General features: G+C 44.6%; 1 protein-coding gene across 3 annotated transcripts in view; it reads right to left on the bottom strand.

Moving 5' to 3' along the window:
* LOC139057516 (splicing factor 3B subunit 2-like) overlaps positions 1 to 18,473 on the bottom strand; it is a 60,878-nt gene extending 42,405 nt beyond the window's left edge. Inside the window, exons 1-9 of one of the 3 annotated variants that reach the window (XM_070535890.1) lie at positions 18,284 to 18,473; positions 16,736 to 16,788; positions 16,522 to 16,572; positions 16,332 to 16,394; positions 13,387 to 13,512; positions 10,769 to 10,825; positions 7,578 to 7,787; positions 5,015 to 5,512; positions 364 to 541 (exon numbers count right to left, since the gene is read on the bottom strand). In XM_070535890.1, the coding sequence (XP_070391991.1) occupies positions 364 to 541; positions 5,015 to 5,512; positions 7,578 to 7,787; positions 10,769 to 10,825; positions 13,387 to 13,512; positions 16,332 to 16,394; positions 16,522 to 16,545 (1,156 nt within the window). In that variant the 5' untranslated portion in view covers positions 16,546 to 16,572; positions 16,736 to 16,788; positions 18,284 to 18,473. Of the gene's footprint in view, positions 1 to 363; positions 542 to 5,014; positions 5,513 to 7,577; positions 7,788 to 10,768; positions 10,826 to 13,386; positions 13,513 to 16,331; positions 16,395 to 16,521; positions 16,573 to 16,735; positions 16,789 to 17,113; positions 17,226 to 18,283 lie in introns of those variants that run through there. The other 2 variants (XM_070535889.1, XM_070535891.1) reach the window with 2 other exon arrangements.
* Between the last annotated feature and the right edge of the window lie 446 nt (positions 18,474 to 18,919).

Here is an 18,919-nt window from a genome sequence, read left to right as displayed (position 1 = left end):
AAACAACAGAACGTGTCTCGGTCTGGCTGAACCCCCACCAGCTCGACAAGCATCGGCGTCTCATATCTCTTGCACAACGATTCATGCAACACTTCGCATTACATAGCTATCAACTACAGTGGGGTCTCTCAAATTTTTCAGTCACTTTGGGTCATATGTATTTACGATTAGTACGATTTTCCTCACATTTCCTTCCAAAACGTATGAACAAGGTTCTACCATACTTTAATTCCACAGATGGTTACATATTCGCCCCTCAACGGCAAACAATCATTTTTTATGGCAATTTCAATTCAATGAGTTTGGTACTTCACCAACTAGGTCAACAAGCCTTTTCACGAGGCAATCAGCCAGCGCAGGTACCTGGTTTCTCAGCAGGAGGCTCTGGCGGTGCCAAGGCCAGCTCCTGAGCTCGTTCAGATGTGTTGGCAAAGATCTCCTCGATGACTTGAGGGATTTCCACACTGGGCACGTCTGTGCCAGGTGCTGTTGTGTCCATCTTGTCCCCCGACAGCATTCCAGGTGGTGGTGGTGGCGGCGGCTGCGCAACGAAAGTACAGATGTGTCAGAAATGAAAATGTCTGTGTAGCTTTCTTTTTCCAGGTCGTGGGCAGAATGCAAAGAGCTGAATGACTGACCCTTAACATTTCAAGGCAACACTTCGTCAGTGAATCACACCTGTAGCAGAGCACTTTAAGTAATTTTCTGCAAACATTATTCATCGGCCTAACCTTAGTCCACTGGGGGACGAAGGCCTCTTCCAGTGATTATCGGTTACCTCTGTCCTGCATTACCCAACACTGTCCTATGCTTAAGAACTTTCTAATCACCTCACGCCAAATAATAACTTCCCCCGATTCTCTTGGTGCCCATTCTGTCACTAATAGACCACCGGTTATCTGCTTTATGCATTGTGTGACCTACTCAACTCCACTTCCTGTTGTTAACCTCAACTAGTATGCCATCTACATGTATATGCTCTGAAATCTATACAACCATCTTCCCATTCCTCAACGCTACGTCTATCATTTTTTGTTGCATCACTTGCTGTATAATTATCAGACCCATATGTTAGCACTTTGAAAAATATGTTATTAATACACTTTTCTTTTCAAGGAGAATACTGGCAAGCTGCCATTCACGACCTGAAACCACTTGCGGTATGCACTCTGGCCTACTACCATCATTGCTTGCCGAAACCTTAGCACAGTGGTATCACTGTCCCCTCGCCTCTTTAGAATGCACATAACGACAGATATAAATGCAGACATAAGGCTCAACTAAAAAAGTTTAGTCATTGCAGAACGCATAGAAGAAATACAAGAAAGATAACGTTGAAGATAGCATTGTTGAGGATAGCACTGTTTGGATGGGATATTTAACTAGCCACTGTTTACCACTCTCGCGCAATGGAAAGACTGACTGGACTCTCGACAATGCCCTGAGGATGGAAAAGGCAGCATGGCAGAGTTATGTGCAATGCACAAGGAAACAGAAATAATAATTAATAATAATAATAATAATAATAATAATAATAATAATAATAATAATAATAATAATAATACAATAAAGCCTAAAAAGGTCTGCTCTCTTCAATAGTTCAATTTTATTTTATTTTACTTTTTATTTATTATTTTTCAATGCAGCAAACCTAATCAAATTAGGTGTAGCGAATGACACACAAATGATCTCTCCATTCCCATGTTTGTATTTAAACCGGAGCTCCCAAGTAAACCTTTGTCCTAACAAGTAAAAAGTAAAGTTAAGAAAACGGTATAAGAAAGTGGAAAACACAAATTTATAGTGGCTGCACTAAATGATCCCCAGTATAAGACATTCAGCTAAAATGCAAAGGAGAAGAAACGCAAAAGTTGAAATAACAGTGCTGAGAATTTAAAAAAAATCTTCCATACCTTAATGTTGAGTGAGGGCCGCCAGAGAGCCTTTGCTTTTTTATACATACTTGACACAGCAGAATAATTCATTCTGATGTCGAGTTTACAATACCAGACAGAGAAGAAAGTCTATGTGCTACTTTCAGTAACTTGGATACACTTCGCTTAACCACACCCTGTTCATTTCATTCTCCCGTATGCTCTAAACGCAAGTCTTCAGACTTCTTCATAAATTGAGCCTTCGTACAAGGTTCAGCAAAAGTGAGAATGGGATCGTAAATAAGAGACTCCTTCACGCCCCTAAAAAGTCACTTTGTTGCATGAGCAGCTGGATGCAAACTATTTTATCTGCATGCCAGATTCTTGCTACAGGCAGTGCTATTTGAGCCGCCACTCATAGGTAACTGAAAATGGCATAGCAAGGGCATCTACACTAACACTACACTAACAAAAATGACACGCAGGGAATCATCATTCTTGCTCCAAATCAGAAATAAAACAGACATACAAAGGCACAGAAGTCACGTCGGTTCATACATACTGACACATGTAGTTATTTATCTTTTTCTCAAGGACTGCATTTCACCCGCTAACAACTTAGTTATCCCTCAGTGTAAGATGCACCTGCATGATTGCAACTTACTCGAATGATATCGTTGAGTCTATCTGTTGCGTATATTCTTGCCGAACCTTGTCTAACCAGATCGTATGCGCAACATGAATTGTGTAGTACTTTCTGGAAGGAATGCGGGCACCAGCGATTATGCTGGAACCTTCGAAGAGCCATGCATAAAAGCTGATGCGCTTGACTCACAGATATGATTTTCAACCATCGCCAACTGTGCTCGCTGATACCATTGTGCTTTCAGTGTAATCTGTTTTCTGGGCAAAGGCAATAAAACAATAAAGTTAGCCCTATTGGTTAAGTGTATATATTGTGAAATACGGTTTATCGGCTATGAGTCTGGACAGAACAATATAAACGCAGCACAAAACACTGAACTTGAACCATCTTCATCGTGCAGCAATAATGGATGTTACGACTATTGTAACTATTTGTTGAACAGTTGTGCAATTGCATAGTGAGTATAGTTAAACTTTGATGCTTGTCCTGAATGTATGGGGCTTTGTACTGTCTAAACGTGGCATCGGTAAATCATGTTTCTGAATGCCATGTTCACATATACAACATACAGTATGTGTCCGATCCCGTATTACGGTATTAGTACTGCAGATATTCAAGTAAACTAGAAAGTGCCATACACTAGAAGGTCCCAGTGTCAAGCTTCAACCTTTAGCCAACCAGCTTTTCTTAATGCATTAGCATTTGGAGTGTCAAAGAGGAAAAAGTATGTGCGTGAAGTGTGTGAAGCTGGTAAGAGGCGTGTGAAGCCGGTCACGTGTGTGGAGAGCAGATGGGAGAGCTTAGAAGAGCGTGGACGGTCTTCTATGGGCACTCAAGAGAGGGACAGGGCGGTGGTGATGAAACGTCATCGCTTCAGTCTGCTATGGACCACCGTCAGTTACACTTTGCTTTGCTGTTGCCGAAGTGCTTCACGTCACTTGACTGTGGCCCTACTAATTGATGCTTTCGCCATGTGGTCTAGCCAGCCAGTCAACTCAGCCAGAATAGCAGACCACTTACTGCTATTCATCCTCGCCACCCTTACTCTCAAATGTCCCTCTGCACTACCAACACAGCCAACAAAGCATTTGTAATCCACGTGGAAGCCTATCACTGTTGCTGGCGTCACCAAGGTTGTGCTTCAAGAGCCTTTTGTTTCAGCCTTGTTGACACCACATCGCTGCCCCTCCCCCCCCCAGCGCCACACACTTCACCCTCCTCCCCAAGAACATTTGTCTCTCCAATGGCTCAAGGAGTTTTTTAAGTGTGTGTAGGGAAGCGTGCAGGAGCTTCACCATAACCCCTTCTCAGAAAATAATCAGACATAATATAGGATTGAAGTGAAAAAAGGAGCAAGAGACAAAACACTGTTTGTTGCAGCCTGTCCTCACATTAAAGGTGCCCTCAAACACTTTTCAAGCCACCATATTTCTGTTGTAGGTTGTGTAGACTAACAGTTGGAGGTGCTTCAAGCATTGGTCAAAGCAGTTATATACCAATATTTAATATTTTAATCACGCAAGCAAACTACTACATCGCTGCCGACAACGTCATTGCCCAGTGGCACTCGCCAGAGCCATCATCGACGTTGCAACTCGGTGCTCTGTGATTGGTTAAAAAGTGAGTTGCAGATAACCACTGCATTGAAGCAAAAACATAATAATTTAGGAATTGAGTTTATTTTTGTTTGCTGTAATATTTATATCGATGCAAACAGATACGGCCATATAAAAAATACCTAGAACCACAAAACTAGGTAGGTGTGCTGGCTGTTCTTTTACCTCTGGTATGGTGACATAACTCTGGGCTCTGAGCACAAACTTCTGCTTGCTTTTGTACGCTAGTGAGCAGCATTGAAAGCCTCACCGCCTCGTTTTGCACGTTGTCCTCGTGGTGCAGGGTTCTCACCTCATTGCATCGTTGTTGCTGCACGCCTTTTCTTGTTCGCAGTGTTGTGCTGAACTAAAGCTAAATTGAAGGAAAGACGTTGTGCAGTCCCAGGTTGCTCGACCAGCGTCATCAGCACACCGGAGTAACCGGGATCCGTGAGCACAGAATGCTTAGGCAAACATGGAGTGCAACCTTCCGCTACATAGGCACTTCGGGCTCTTACCATTGGCTGCGAGGGGTTACATCAGTGGGTGAGAGAAATGGAGACAGAAGACAGCGCAAAATCTGAGTTGAGGGCATGCATTTTTTTTCTTGCATTTTGACATTTCTCAGCTGAATAAGTTCGGACTGTGTTGTACCTCATTGCTGCATTCTTGCTGCATGTATCTCTCTAACCATCAATCTATGCAATCCGCGACTGAATAAGGGTGGATTGAAAAGTGTTTGAGGGCCCCTTTAAGCCTTACCAAAGGCCTAAAAGAAATGAAAGAGGTCCTGAAGTGCAGGAAAGGTATGCACTTGCCGTGCTCCCCCTCCCAGAGTTCCAGAGCCCGTCTTATACCAAGCCCACCACTGGGCACAGAGGCAACTTCAAAACACTCACCAGTGCAGGACCAGTTCTCTGTCCTACAGTGCCAGTTGGAGGACGAGCTGGTGGCAGTACTCCAGGTGGTGGTACCCCCGGTGGCGGTACTCCTGGTGGGGGCAGTCCAGGCGGTGGTAATCCTGGCGGAGGTACTCCCGGCGGAGGTACTCCTGGTGGTGGACCCCTGGGAGGGGCACCTCTTGGAGGAGGCGGTATGCCGGGTGGGGGCAACCCTGGAGGGGGTACTCCCTGTGGTGGGAGGTGTGGTGGTGGTGGTGGTGGCGGTGGCACAGGACCCTGCAGACCAGCTGGTGCTTGTGGAGGTTGTGGCATGACTCCCATGGGGGTCACACCAGCTGGGGATGAGGCAGGGGGCGGGGGAAGTGGTGGCGGTGGCGGCGGCGGTGGTGGCGGTGGTGGTGGGGGCACCACGGTGGAAACGGGGGTTACCATAACAGGTGTCAGGATGGTAGTGCCCTGCCCTGCTGTAACAGGTGCTGCTCCCACCAGACTCACCTGTGCCAAAAAGGGGCACGACACGGGGAATGACGATGCATCGCAACTTTTCTGTAAAAAAGTGGTACAGCATACAAGACATGCACGCAGGCAATTCCTAGAAAGCCGTCACTGCAATGCACTTGACTTGAAATCAAGAAAACTGATGTCAAAAACAGGAGCAACATTTGCTCTAAAAATTTTCTGCACTACATGATACCAGCAGCTACCGTCCTGACCAAATAATAGCATTTCCAAACGAACGTCCAAGCATGTGCTAAAAAAAAAAGATTACCGGTGTGAAACGGCAGCAATGAGTAACGCTAATGTAGCAATGTCAGCATAAGCGCCAGCGCATGGGCATTTGTTATCGCTGAACTGAATAGCATACAGGATGCCTGTGTGTCAAGTGTACAGGCAACTCATCACACCAGTCTTGCACAATGTGGAAAGCTACAGAAACACCAGCTTGGCAATCAAAACCAGCTTCTCTCTACCAGCCAGTGCAAACAATGCCACAGTCACATAAGTCATACTTTGCCTCACACACTTTTTCACTTTTTCCTGAATTCTAGTAGTGGCACAAAACTCCTGCTGACCTTAGCAACAAGTTCAATTTATATACTTGCAACTGCCAATCATATGTACTAACAAAGCCCTAATTAGCCATGCAAACTGCTTGCATATGTGAAACCAGAGTGATCAACCACACATGTAACATTTGCCATTTCAAACCAGTTGCTTCAAAATCACACTGAATGACTTAGCATGTGTTGAACACAGGTGCAGCATGCGGGCTACAGTAAAACCTTGTTAATATACAGAGCTTCAAGTGCAGTTCTAGATAACTTCAACAGCAAAATTGCAAGCAAGCATTGTTGTCCCTCCGCTAGCAGCAGCCACCCTAACAACCTCTAGATCACGGATATTGAATGCAGCCTTCGAGGCTATGCCACTTGGCCAGCCCTCTCGAGTAGTCAGTGTCCCCCACCTCCAGTTAAAAAACCACAGGCAGCTTCGTAATCTGAACACGCAACTGTACAGTGAATGATGGCCCACATACTCTTGTGTGGCCTGAAGCTTGTAGCAAGTCTGAGACCTCTGCTTTACATGGAAGTTTCAAGGAGCCATTGCCAAGCTCTTGCCAACATAAGTAGACAGAAAAAAATTGTAAGAAGCCAGAGGGAAAGAAAGGGCCTACTCAGAAATTGACGGCAGTCACATCAAATCCTTGCTGCTGCCGGAAATGACAGGGAGGCATAAAGCTTGATTAATTCGTGCTACCACTTGTGAATCTTGCCCACATTTCCTACAGGTATGCATTCACAAGGTCCTACTTTACATGAACAAGAATTCCTGCTCAAGTGATAAGGGGCAAGGAAAAAGAAACGAAATATAACTTGCTCCCAGACTAAAACATAATTTTTTTTTTCTTATCGGCAGACTCTTCTGCCGACTTGGTACAAGCCCGGTTGGCTCACCACTTCCTGACAGTACCTTGCTACCGGTTAAAGGAACACTAAAGAGAAATGTTCAGTGAGTTCAGACTAAAAAAGTATTTTTTAAAAACGGTATTTTCATTAATTTTGAGGTAAGAGGGCGATTACAAGAAAGGAAACTGAAGGCTAAACTACCCCTCTATAAATTTCGTGCCATTATTCAGTGCGAGATCACGGTTGTTACAGCTTACTTTTTTTTCCTGTTCTTTTTAAGGTCATTAGGGTGCAGTTAACATTCTCTAAACTTCCCAAGTTGAATTTCTGGCTATCTAAATACACAATATAGTCCGTCTGTACCGATAAAAAATTAACCGCACTGAGTAGACAGCATCAACATCCGTAATATCTTGGCAAATTTATGCAGGAACTTGAAGGACGTTGCTGCTGCCACCAGTATTTTTACTGGTGGCAGCAGTATTTTCTGGTTTATCCAGTATTTTTCTGGTTTATTAGGCCTTCCTCTTATTGTAAGAGCGGTGTTCCTTTAGCATTGTTGCATGAATCCACCTATTTTTTTTTTTCTTTTTAGTGTCCCTCCTATGTGAGCAGATATGAAGTGAAGGGGGAGGGGGGGGGGGGGGACTGACCGGTGCCAGCACCGTGGCCTGCTGGGGAATGGCTGCTGACATGGGGGACATGGCCGTGGCGGCTGTCGCCAGCACCATGGGAGCAGCGGGCGCAGCGGCCGCCGCAGCCTTGGCTGTGGCCACAGCAAGCGGGCTACCAGCCGGAGTCACCAGCACTGCTGGTGTGGTCACCACTTGGTGGGCCACAACCTGCTCGGTCACGGGGAACAGCTGCACGAAGCGTAAGTGCGGCGCCCTCAACAATGAAAGCTACACTCCTTCAGAAATGTACGTGTGCAGGACTGGACTCACATACAGGACTGGACGACTTCATATAATCTGTTACTTTCAGCAGACACGTACACAATTCAAAATGAACAAAGGCATGTCAGAATGGCATTCAACAGAGCTAGTTGGTTCATCGCTAAGGCAGCTGAACTAGCAGTTGAACTGAAGACATGGGACAAGAGGAAAACAAGACGGGGACGTAGTTGAATTATCAACCTAGTTTTCTTTTTTTTGCATGCTCTATCCCATACAGCTGTGCATATGCAAATAAAGTTGCAGTTTCACCCGAAAGGCGAAGCATCAATCACAACAGCAAATTATTAGACAGCTATATGAAGTAAGGATAGTAGTTTTATCGGCTGTATAAACTTCAGAACATTCCCTTACTAACTAAATTAACAAGCGTGGCGCCTCGCAACAGGCAAACATGAACACGTCTCACTTGATGACCGCGGACACTCGCTGTCGGAATGCTGGCATGAGGAAGCGGGGCAGCAGCAGCAGCAAGCGAACTGACCTTCATGCTGCCTCTTGCTTCAACGTGAATCAAGCGGCAAGAACACAGTGCACACGAAGCTGTTGGCCATCGGTGCACCTAAACTCTGTCCCCAACACAGATCGCTTTCAAGATAGGGCACGCGGAGTAGAACCCCTCCCCCAGTGCCTTACACGCTATATTGAAGACACCGCTCTTCCTCACTTGTGCATTCAAGATGGAGCCACCATCCTCGGCTCACTTTCACACACAGCATAGAGCACACTCCCACAATGTTACTGCACTTCGACTTTATCCGGAACATCATGGTGATGGTGGAAATGCCCGTGGAGTGTCCATATGATTGCCTTCGCAATAAAAATACAATGCAAATACACAGCATCTGCATTTCATATTGACCACGCAGGGAGGCCGATACGCCATCGAAAGTCACCTGCTAGGAAGATATGCTTTTTCACTGGTTGTCAGAGGTACAGAAGCAGTGCTGACACGTGCACACCCCTCCCTTTGGTTCTTAGCTCAGCGACGTCCTTACCTCATTTCCCTATTGTCCCATGTCGTCAGTTCAGCCTCAGTCTAAACCCATTTCAGCCTTAGGACAAAGGCAGAATGGACAACACGGAACAGAGTGAGCAGAACTGACTCCTAACAAAGGTTTTATTTCAATGCAACACAAGTACATGCAAACAGGCACACTTTGCGCATTTGTTGACGCACCATCAACAGAGCTACCACTTCTGTTTGCATGCTTTCTCTGTCAGTTCATTCTCATTTTGACAGAACAATGCATAATGACCAGAATGAACGAACCCAGTTTGCCATCCCCACTGTCACAGGAAAAGCTCAGTTACTTCACTAGCCTACATTGGCTATTGGCCAGCCCAGTGAAAAACCAGTTTGATTTTGCATTAACTGATGGTTTATTAAATGTAGGCATCCAATTTGGTGTGCGGAAGGTGTTCCAATTTGTGTGTTGCATTGGAACAAAATCTTCATTGGAAGCCGATGCTTCACGACAATCTGTTCTCCCATCTTTGTCCTTTTTGAATGTGTGCTGGTTTGCTGCAACTACGTTCCCTGCTGCAAGCCACAGCACACATCTTCTTCAGATGTCCTGTGCCAATCAGCTGCAACTATTTCACCTGGTATACATGCTACTCATCCAGTGCATTACACTTTACAGCTGGCTGGAGAAATAACTCAGCCAAGCCTGCAATGCTTCAAGAAAAAGCACATGGCCGTTTTTATTTATTTATCTTTTTACAATGTCTCTCCTCAGTGTATTTAACAGGCTGACGTTGAAGAAACAGGGTCATTTCTTGTCGTTAAGTAAACTGCCAGCTGACAACTATTCCACCATGACGTAGATGAATGCAGGCTGCTATGAATGCACATGAATGCAGGCACACCCCCGCTTGTTATGTGGTTTTGAATTTGCCTCCCAGATGGCCGGTTTGTAGCGCCATCCAGGTTGCAGATTGTGCCCCACAAGGAAGACAGTAGTATAATACACAAGCCCTGGCCAAGGTCTGCATAAAGCTCTTAATCTGCATGCCAATTTAAAAGAAGTAGTGCTGCAACTTATTTCAGTGTTTCTTGAAGCAACCATGTACAGAAATACGGAATAAGAACGGTTCCTCCAAAAATCCAATGAAACAAGATTGCACTGAATATGAATGCATCATAAGAAGATTACAATGACTACGCTGCATGTTTGTGGCTCCGGTATTCAGGATGTGCATTCATAGGACAGCTCCAACGTAGAACTTGCAGTTATCAGTTGTACAGTGCGTTTACAGCATAAAATTACTCTGCACATGAATCTGCTCCCACACAAATCGTAATTTCCGTCTTCAATCCATTCTAATCGACTTCAGAAAACTAAAACATATCTGTCATCCCTAAGAGTTTGAATTATAACACGAGTAATGCTATAGCTCAAGACAATGCAAAGTACGTGTCAGGGTACTATGCAAGCTATACTTCGGCTCAACATATCTGTGCAGCGCAGTTAAGGCTGGGACATGTGTCAACTAGAGCCAGTTGCGCTTTCTGAGAAGGGCATGGCCGTTGTGTGCTGCTGTTCCTACTAAGAAGCTTCCATTAAGTTGGTGTAACACAGAGGTGGACAATGGAGGAGTCCTTCAGTTTCTCTATTCTGGTTTGCTGATGCGACCCACAGCTTTCACTGCACTGCTTAAAATTAGTGACGCAAAGTATATAGTCGATGAATCGGAACCCCAAGCAGCAGTGATGAGAAACTGAGGTGTCCTCCTTAGCAATGAGGCTTTTTAAGAACATTCTAGCAAATGCAAGTGAAGTTTAACCTTTGCTCGGAGCAACAACTGGAAAGAACAGTATGCTTGTTTACAGCCAAGTCCCTAACACTTTTTCACTTGTGAATTTTAGTGGAGAGCAGCTGCCTCACCTGCTGCTGAAGCCTGTGCTGCCTCTCCTCCTCAAGTATGCGAGTCTGCTCCAGGATCTGCAAAAGGAAGGACACACTTGTACCACATTTTGCTCCCGATGGAAACCGTCACGAAGCATAGCAGATTCACATGGCAGAAGTTAAGTGAGACGAACGAAGGGCAGTGCTACAAAAAGTGTAGAGTCAGCCTAATTGCCTTTTGCTGCTGTACCTAAATCATCCAGGAGTACATTCATCTGAATTGGGCAATCGCTGCATACAATTATGGCACCAGCAATGCATTTTGCAATGTCACGCTACAATGATGAAAACTGATATTCGAGAGGTTGCTGTGATCTCTGTCAAGCTGCAGACCTCTGCACAGTACAGCAGTTGCCTTTCTGGCACTTGGCACCAATCCTGTAGGCATTCGGTGCTTCATGACCAGTAACAGCCCTATCAGTTGCCTTTGGGGGTCAAATGTTAACAAATTACAAATAACAATTCGAATAATAGACTATTTTATTCCGTCTTCGAATTAACTGTTAGCATAAAAATATAAGAAATCAGTATTTTAAAACAAATACGTTTCTAACAGCTTTCGAAGAGTGTAAATCATCAAGTTGCGGAAAACCTGAATTGGAGCAAAAGAGCAATAAATTTAATCCTGACAACTGTAGTGGACAAGGAGCCATGTGGTAGAGCGCACTACGCATTGCTCAGAAAGTTAAGACATTTCCTTCTAAACCACAAACATCGCCTGATTTCAAAGAATGCTAGATAAGCACTCCTTATTAAAATAAGATTGCTTATTTGTTCAGGACACTCCATTTGGACATTTATTAAACAATGCTTCTTCATAATGTGCAATGTCATGACAGAAACTTGTTAACATTGAACGATATGAACATAATTTTACATTGGTAAATGAGAATGGCTTTTTCTTATTCGAATACTTTTTTAAAAGTATTCAATTCGATTCTGTCACTATTTAATTTGAACTCAATCTGCTCACAAAAGTTATTACCACGCCAATAGTTGTCTTCTTTACTAAAAATGTATTAGACACCTTCCCTCCTTGTCGTGCAGTGCCACATTTAGCCTAATTTGATTAGTAAAACAATACTGAAAGCTGTTATTCATCTGTGATAAGTGGCTGCTGAAAGTTGTACAAACATCCCTGAATTTTTATGCATAGTGCCTCTACATCCCAGCGCATGGAATAACCAAGTTTGCTCCCTTCTGCGCGCTCTATTGTTTCCTTCCATGTACGTGGCAAGAGCTCACATGGTGCAGTTTCTTCTGAAGACTTATGAAAAAGTGATTTTCATTCTTTTATTGAGCACTGCTAAAATACAACCGATGGGTTCCCCTCCACCGATTTGCCTTACCACGGGGAGCCCGAGCTCACCTTGCTCTCCCGTGTGTGCTTGTTTGAAGTTTAATGTGACTACGCAGTGCAAGTGAAATACAAAAAACTATCCCGATGCAACATATTGTGGGCATAGTGTTATACGAAGTATTCTGCAGGTAGTTGGCTATCCATTGTTTAGGTTCCTACGCAGTGTTACTAGACAGATGGGCATGTTTGTGCAAAGTGAGAGTGTGCAATGCGAGAATGCCTGCGACGGCAGTAGAAGGGGACGATTGTAGTATGATGGCGACAGCATGATGACACATTTCGTATTGTACCCCAGCGAGAAAATGTTACAATCTGGTCCATTATGGCCTGAGCAGATCCCAAAGGCAATACAAAGTTGCAAAAGGTCTCAAAGCACTACCTACCACAAGAAAAAAAGACTGAAAAGAGTGGGCAAATCCCAATGGCAATGCAGTGTCACATAGCATCTGAATGCGCTAACTGCCACAAAAGAATGGAGGGAACTAATCTGCTGCTGCTTTTACAAGCAACCTGATTGGCACAAAAGAAGTGAACATGCATCTGTGGCCTAAAGGCATAATGCAGATCAATGAGACCACCACGATGAAAGACACAGAGAGAGCCATCGCAGGCGCTTTCATCCTAATTTGTTGTGGTTTCATTTACACGACTCCTCCAGGTCCCAGAGCTACAGCAGGTACTATGAGAGGCACAGTAGTGAATGGCTACAGGTTGAAAGAGCACCAAAATCTCAGTACATGATCAGGATGGGATTTTACTTTCATTAGAATGCAGCCTTCCACTGTACGGAATATTAAAACTGCACTCACGTCAGATTGATACTGTACAATCACACACAAATGACACAAACAAGAGATTACATAGTACAACACTTCTGCAAGTAACTACTCAAAGGTACGATCTTGATCTACCCTAATGTTTTAGCACGCGTTGCAAGCACAAATTCTGAACAGTGTCTTGTTGCATGGCTAGTATATAAAGCCTTGATTAGTGTAGGTTTCGCACCAACTGTACAAGCCAAAATTGCACCGACCACACACAAATTAGCAAAAGTGGAAATGAAGGAATGCCTTCCAGTTAACCCTAGCTTGCCCGTGTTTTAATTGTCCGCGATAGTACGTCCTCCGTAACCCTAGTGATGTAACAACACCATTGCATAATGCCTGTGAGATGCAATAGATAAATAGGCTATATGCGCACCAGGTTGTTGGCAAAGGATGACAAACTTCCCGCTAACCTTTTGCTGCTTCTCAGCTTCTAGCATGATCTGCTGCTGTTGTGCTTTTCCGAGGAGCTCCTTCTCTTCCTCGAGCAGTCGCACCTGTTCCTTGCCCAATACCTCCTTCTGGTGCTCCAAGAGCTCCTGAGGATGGGCACACAACAGGAGAAAGCCCATCAGTGCAGAAGGGACAACAAATACGCAAAATGAAGCGAGAGTAGTACGCTCCCGACAATGCAATTCTAATTACTGTCATCATCTTGTCATGATGATGATAAAATGACATAACTTGGTTAAGTTCCAAGAAGAGAATATCTCAACCAGTGCTGAACTTGGGAGTTTCTGTTTGGGAGTTTATGTTCCAGCCAATCCCACTACCATGACATCAATGACATGCAAGAGCTAAGAGAACTAGTAGCTCGTGAAGTACCAATTCTGATGTGCACCAAGGCTCATGAAGCAGTCATACACCCGCATTAAGGTAAAAGAAGTTAAGCAATGATGACACAGCGCAGGTGCCAAATAAACTAAAGAATCGGAGTAAATAACATTAGGAGGTAAAAGCTAGTGTTTAAAAAGTTTGTGGATTCAAAGTTGCACTGCATAGTTCGAACAGGACACACAAGGAGAAAACCACACACACACACACAAACACACACACAAGCTGCACGCACGCACGTGTGCACACACACACACACACACACGACGTTGTGCATCACGTCATCTTGTGTGTGTGATTGTGTTTTCTTCTCATGTGTAAAGTTAGAACTATGCAGCGCAACTTTGCATCCATGATCCGAAAACCAACTAGTCTACATGCAACCATTTCTCCAGAGGTATGTGCAGTGTCCGACTTCAAACAAATGTTTTCTGCAACTGGCACAAAACGAAACACACAAAGTTTTCATGCACGTAATATATCGTACTAGCTACCGATGCCAGTACATCACACTTTCAACAAAAGTGCTTCTCAACAAAAGCTGTAAGCCTTTAGTTGGACAGGATTCCTTGGTCTGTGACCCAAGAAACAGCACCTCCCCTACATTTTTCCTACAAGTTTTCTCGTATATTCAAATTATAATCCTATGCTGTCATGTCTGCAGGTTGTGTGTAAGTCGCACTTTACAAGTTTTATCACACATTTTACTTTGAGAGATTCAATTAGTTCAATATCGCAGTTGTGCTAGGTGGAGAATGAGGATGTACGCTGCACTTTCGCACGCATGTATGCGACAAATGTGTGCACACAATGTATTTGTCCTTGAGGCGTGGGCGCTCTGCCAATTGGAAGTGTCGCACAGCGTATGCTGCGGTCGTAATCAGCATTATGGCAAACACTTGTCGAAAAACAGTACCACCAAGAGGCAGCCGCAACCACTCAAACAGACCTCAAATGGCAGCTGGAAAAGGGCGTTGTCTTTCACTTTCCGCATAACAGAAATGATGTCTTCTTGTGTATTCAAATTACAATCCGAAGTTGTCATGCCTGCGGCTTGTGTGAAAGTTGTACCTTATGCATTTTCTGACACAATCTACTTTTAAACATTCATTTATTTCAATAAGGCACTTACGTTGACGGAGAGCCCAGAAGAATAAGGATGTATGCAGCACTCCCGCAAACGTGCATGCACGCGTGATGTATGTTGATTGTGGTGGTGGTGCTTGAGTCACGTCGTTTAATGTTGGTGTTGCTTAACTAACGTCAGCAACAGCTTCGCTGTACATTTACTTTCACATGGTAGAATGGAGGCGGACTTTTTTTTTTTTAACCTCACCAAACACAGCTTCCAAAAGTTGGCACAAGTGCTCTCACAAAATAAAACTGTTGCACAACCTTGCAATGCCAAAATGAAGTTGGCAGAAACTTTACATGTAGCTGCAAAGATGAGGTGCTTTTAGCTCCAGAAGCCACCACGCTTCAGCTGCATCCCATGAGCATGCAACAAGCATTATTAGAGACAAATGCTAGTGAACTATGCTAGTGCAGACCATATAGCAGCACCACATAACCTGGCAGCATGGTGCAATTTCGCCATCCCAACCACATTGGGTCCCTTCATTTCGTGCTAGCAGGAGTAATCTGATACTGTCTATGTCATTACTTTTCAAAAATTCACGATACCTCAAAAAAAAAAAAAAGAATACTAAACACTTTGTTTAGGTCAATGCTCAGGCAGGCAGGAAGCCTTATTCAATTAATGGCACAGATGATTATTGATTATAGGGTCGTGACAGTCTACAAAACGTGACAGGGGCAGTCTTGATAGGCGAGTGCTGGCCTTCCAGGTTACATTACAAAGCTATTTCGTCTGTCTGTGTGCTTGTTTGCTTCATAGATTTTGTACCCTGTAATGCAGCAGAATAATAGCGCAATATTACAGCAAAAAGTAACATTACAGATGAGAGTTATGGGCAACACAGGACAAGTGCTGTCTAGCTATGAAAGACTTTTATACACATTACTTTGTCATTTCACATTTTCGAGCCATAATTCAGTTCCGAATAGCCCAGGTTTACAAACCAGTACAGAAGTTAGGGAAGTAAGCTAGTCACTCTACATTAAAACCACCTACTTACGTCTTGAAGCACCAAACTCTTATTGACATAGCTGTATGGATGAGGAAACGCAATTGCTGGAAAAAAGGAATACAAGCCTGTATTGCCGTGTACGTCTTCTCTTTAAATGATTGCACAGGTTATAATGTATTCTACATGGTAAAAGCTTTAGGCTAGGGAACTGGGGCCGAATTCACAAAAACTCTTTTCCACTGGCCGACCACTTTCGCTAATGTGTCCAACATGACGACTGGCAGACAGCTGTTCTTAAGAGGAGTTCTAGCGAAGCAACATTTTCGGCGTGTGCCAATACTGGCCCTCACGAAGGAGTAGGCACGAATATCAAGGCCTATCAAAGTGGGGTACCTGCTAATTTGTTCAAAAGGATGGCAAAGGTCAAAACATACCTTGTCTTCGGGCTTTTCAATCGACGCATCTTCTTGCTCAAGAGCAGGGGCTTCCTGGGCACCCTGACAAGAAGAAGTACGGTGTCAAACGAGAGAGCGTTTCTGTGACGGCACTAATTCGGGTCCGAGTAGATGCAGTCCATAAGAAAATCGAGAGCGACAACAGGGTGTCTGCAGAATCTATACCCACCTGCGAGTCTTCTTCAGTGTCCATGCTTTCTTCCTGCGCTGGAGTCACCTCCTAGCAGCAAAAATACGAACGTGAGCACACAAAACTGACAAGCGCCCGGCTAATCGCAAATGGTGGCTAATCGCCGCTCGTGGTTTCGTTAAACCTGCTGTCGATCACCAAAACGCGCAAACACTCCAATTGCACTTGCACATCACCAATGGCTTGTACTTACATTTTCTTCGTCTATCGCGGCCTGGAGCCTCTTCACAAGGTCAGCCTTCAGTCCTGCGATCAAAGCGAAAGACGGCGAGTCAGCACCGAAACGAACCTTGAAAGCGGAGTTGCACGCACTGGCACATTACCCGCGAACGGAAAAATAATCAGGAAATGCACAAATTCTTAATTACTCTAAGGACTATGTATTTTCGACAATTTGTGAAGTCACGGAGGCTAAAATTGTTGATCACAAATACTACGGACTCCAAACAGTACAACCGGCCGGCGTGTGCGTCACAACACCGCTCGAGTAACACGGTCTCTAAACGCGCGCGATTTAACATATCTGGATCCCTAATCGAGGATAGCTGTATTGTGTTATCTGTAATGTTACCTGATGTTGATAATCCGCGCTCTGATAGTTTCTCCTTTAAATCAACAACGCGCAACTTCGAGAGATCGCCACCACTGCGGGACGCCATTTTGGCAAACAACTGATTCGACTCTACTTCGCAAACAAAGAAATATATAAAGTTGGTGGCGCTGTAAGTTGTCTAAAATTATGATGCTGCCAAAGATGCTAAGGTTGGTAAAGTTGTGGAAGCATTGCGCACAAATACACGCAAGAAGATTTCATTGAAACAAGCAACGTTATAATCGCTTGCTTCACTGAAAGTTACACGGGTATACGTTAAAAATTAAATTATAGCGTTTTACGTGCCAAAACCACTTTCTGATTATGAGGCAACGCTGTAGTGGGGTGCTCCGGAAATTTAGACCACCTGGGGTTCTTTTAACGTGCACCTAAATACGCGGGTGTTTTCACATTTCGATCCCACCAAAATGCGCCGCCGTGGCCGGGATTCGATCCCGCGACCTCGTGCTTAGCTGCCCAACACCATAGCCACTAAGCAACGAAGGTGGGTATTCACTGCCACATTTGCAGGTGCTTGCGTTGTAATTAAAGGCGATGAACGCAGTAAACCAGAAAATTGCACCCTTTTTGTGGGGGTTTGCTGTCGCGAAAGTTGCTTATGACTAGCGAGGGGTGCCGTTGTGGAGAGCTTTGTCTGTCACCTTCTCGATGTTTTTCTACTTTCAAGTTTGCTGGCACTCTCCTAGTATAACCCAACAAGCCACTGTCATGAACTTAATTTTGACCGCCTGGAATTCTTCAACATGCACCTATATAAGTATACGAGCGTATTTTGGATTTCACCTCCATCAATTCCTGGTGCTAGGATAGGAGCTAGGCACTCATCGGTGCTATGTACATCGTGAGGAAATTTACATACCGACGACTCACTTAGCGGAACATCAAGCTAAAGGCCAATTAAAGTTATAACAAGTAAGACGCCCATGCATAAGCAAATTTTGCGCGTTGAAAGACACAGACGCTGACAACCTGAGCAAAATGAAGTTTGAGAACGGGCGCATATATAAGCCACGCGTCCTTTAACTACCATGAAGCAGGCAGACACCACATCCGAAGGGCCGCTACTGCCAAGACTCTGAGTACTCTTTACCTTGGCACAGATCAACGGAGAGAAGTAATAGTACTTACGCGTCACAGGGATTGTAGGTCCGCGACGTAGAACCAACGGTCGACGACCGTCAAGAAACTTCGAACTGCTAGGAACCGTTTCACTTACGCTCCTCTAGCTCGCTCCTCGAAGCTGCGCAGGCGTTGAGAGCACTTGTGTGATCTTTCATGTGCGTTTACCCGCGTTTCGTCGGTGGACGGTCAGCTTTGCGCAGCTGCATGATCCACGTGTCACGTGCACACGCGGAACCGAGCCGTGAAAAAAACAAAACAAAAACTCGCGGTAACAGCAGCTGCAGCAGTTCGGGCGCTCGAATGTTTTAGGATGCGTTGCGAACACATTTAGACGACCTAGACGTCGCATGTCAGTTTGATTGAATAAAAGGCCCGCCAGCGCGCGCTCTATAGCATTTCCTCGGAGATATGGCCTAGATCGCCTGCTTTCCTCAGCAGGAAAGCAGGGTTTCTTTTTTCTTTCCTTTTCGCATTTTAGCACAGTCGAGCGTCGTATGACCCTCTTTCGTATGCAGGACCCGAATTACGTACAATTTTTGGACAAACCTTTTTCGATGCGTTTACAAGGGAGAAGGCAGGAACGCGCAAAAGCATAGATAGGGGGAAGATAGATGTGGAGCCTTGATTTCCCTACGCACCCTA

Source organism: Dermacentor albipictus, chromosome 3 (assembly GCF_038994185.2).
Source record: "Dermacentor albipictus isolate Rhodes 1998 colony chromosome 3, USDA_Dalb.pri_finalv2, whole genome shotgun sequence".
NCBI classification, from domain to species: Eukaryota; Metazoa; Arthropoda; class Arachnida; order Ixodida; family Ixodidae; genus Dermacentor; species Dermacentor albipictus.
The sequence above is the reverse complement of the archived record's forward strand: the minus strand, read 5'-3'. Positions and strand labels throughout refer to the sequence as shown.